The 2,243-nt window shown below is 41.6% G+C and overlaps 1 protein-coding gene across 1 annotated transcript; it reads right to left on the reverse strand.

Annotated features, from left to right (window-relative positions):
• Nucleotides 1-239: 239 nt before the first annotated feature.
• On the reverse strand, nucleotides 240-1,934 carry LOC123082987 (uncharacterized). Its single transcript, XM_044505155.1, has 3 exons — nucleotides 1,583-1,934; nucleotides 1,390-1,479; nucleotides 240-892 (listed from the first exon to the last, which is right to left on the reverse strand). Exons 1-3 carry the CDS (start codon nucleotides 1,603-1,605, stop codon nucleotides 604-606), a joined length of 402 nt encoding a protein of 133 aa, XP_044361090.1. The 5' UTR covers nucleotides 1,606-1,934; the 3' UTR covers nucleotides 240-603.
• Nucleotides 1,935-2,243: the final 309 nt, after the last annotated feature.

Consider the following 2,243-nt stretch of genomic DNA (forward strand, 5'->3'; position numbering starts at 1 on the left):
TCGTTCCATATGCAGCTGGTACTAATTGTAATAGCAGATCAGACAAGAGTAAAAAATACCATGTCCATATCTAGATCTTGATGGGCTTCTTGTAGATGGGCATCATCCTGTCCTCCGAGTCTCCGATTCAATGACCTTTATGAGTTTAGTGCCAGGCTGAGATGAACTGCAGTAGCAGGCATGACTTGCCACTTGCCAGAAGCTTCATAGCCATCCAATATGACTATAGATGTCCCCAAACCGAGAGCGTCGCTGCACAGAACCATTTGCTTCCAGAATGAGCGGCAAAGATTTACAAATATACTCAACAAACCAAGTTCAAGTTGAACTAAAAGTGGTGCCTTCAGATTAGCATTTTCAGTATCTTGTCAACAAGACATTATAATGGATACAACACATTCATGCAGAAAGAGGTGAGAAGGGGGAACATATAAGCTAAAATATGTATAATTAAATTCTAAAAATCAAAGAACCGTAAACAATGATCAGAGTGCACAACATCAACTATGTAACTCGGTTCTCATGGAAGTGCGGTGCAAAATTAATACCTACAACAGAAGAAAGATATAGTGCCTGGAACAATGGGCTTGAACTGTGGCAGCATTAGGTGAGATTTCCTACAGCAACAACCAGATGGTTTGGCCTGGACGGGTTTCCGAAACAATACATACATCGCTCTTTCTGGGTTAAGATGTGTCTATTGGTGCTATTGTTCTCCTCACCTGCATCTCCACTCTTTCTTGTGGGAGCATGAACTGAATCATCATACTTGTCGTCTACGCGTCTAGACATGTCGCAATGTTGGTTCTGCTGCATAGTTATATTTGCAGCATGCATGTCAGCATCTTCTTCTGCTTTCCTGTGTTCAGCTGCAATATGCTTTATAATATGCCTGCAGTTAGAAAAAAGGTAATAGTATGGTAAGCAGGTGGATAAACTATAGGAGCGTATATAGTAACAAAAAAGGAAATATAACAATATCTGCACACAGCACCGCATGAGTTGTTTTCAGATTCAGTATATGATGTATATTGTTTCAGAATGACTAAACTAAGGGTATGTCAGGTTGCTAGTATGCATGGGCTCGCTTCATTTCAGTGTCAGCACTGGTTTAGGTGTGCGAAACGAAAAGTAAAAAAATACATAAATAAATATTACATAAATGTTATGAGTACTTTGGCCAACAAAGAGGCTGATTTTGTTTCAACCGCACCACAGGAGTTCCATACAGAAGGAAGCACACCTTAACATACATACTGCAAAATCAGAACATTAACTAATACTCCCTTCGTCCCAATATAAGCGACCCAACTTATAACTAAGTCACTTATTTTGCGACAGAGGGAGTAATAGGTAATGCAAATGCACTCTGGCATAAGATAGACTAACCTGATTGATCTCCTTCCCTTCTCATGCATAGGCTCATCAACAGAAGTGCTTTGATCATGCAGCACAACCTCCATTTCTCTCTGATACTCTCTGGAGATGAACAAACAATAGTTAAGAGGTCATGTAGTTCTTTTTCCTCTTGCACAAAAAAGAACTCCTGTCAACACACAGCAACAATACCTGCAGCACTTACCGAAAGCTGGTCAGCTTCTTCATGCTTGTCTCTCATTCGAAGGCGGAGAACCTCTGCAACTAATAGGTTTGCATGCAGCTTCCGAGCGTGAACCAAAGGTGAGACCTTCGAAGTACCCCCTCCCCATGGGGACATCTGCTCATCATCATGCTCACTGCTTGAAGAACTTACATTTACGCTACTACCATGATGGATAACCTTGTGCGTAGGCGTCTGATCCTTGGAACATGTGTTATGTTTACTCCTTTTCGATGGCATGGAATCTTGCTCTGGTTTCCTCATCACACGACCTTGAGAGGAAACATGCCGTCCACCCCCGATCCCACTTTGGTTGCCTTCGTGGCCAGCTGTAGATGTTGCTGCTTGTGCTTTTGCACCTAAGGGGCCTAAAGAGCCCCATCTCCCTTCAACAACCTACGGATAGTAAGAACATCATATAACAAGTTAGGAAAAAGATAGTCTAATCGAAATCAGTTTGTTCGAATAACCATATGTGCATAGTGACAAAAGTATGTTTCACAGGGGGATTCCAACGTATGTTGCAGCCTCAGAAGCAGGCTTCATGCGTTGCCGATGCTCAAAATTGATGTATATATATTAACCCCACCGACCCAATAAGATGAATAAATTTGCGAAAGAAATAAACTTTGCTTAGACCCAA

Source organism: Triticum aestivum, chromosome 4A (genome assembly GCF_018294505.1).
Source record: "Triticum aestivum cultivar Chinese Spring chromosome 4A, IWGSC CS RefSeq v2.1, whole genome shotgun sequence".
In the NCBI taxonomy this organism is placed as follows: Eukaryota; Viridiplantae; Streptophyta; class Magnoliopsida; order Poales; family Poaceae; genus Triticum; species Triticum aestivum.

Coding starts and splice junctions, on each gene's coding strand:
- LOC123082987 (XM_044505155.1), bottom strand. CDS start 1,605: ATGAAGAAGCTGACCAGCTTTCG. Junction 1,480..1,582: donor AAGAAGCTGACCAGCTTTCG/GTAAGTGCTGCA, acceptor GTTCATCTCCAG/AGAGTATCAGAGAGAAATGG. Junction 893..1,389: donor AAGGGAAGGAGATCAATCAG/GTTAGTCTATCT, acceptor TTCTAACTGCAG/GCATATTATAAAGCATATTG.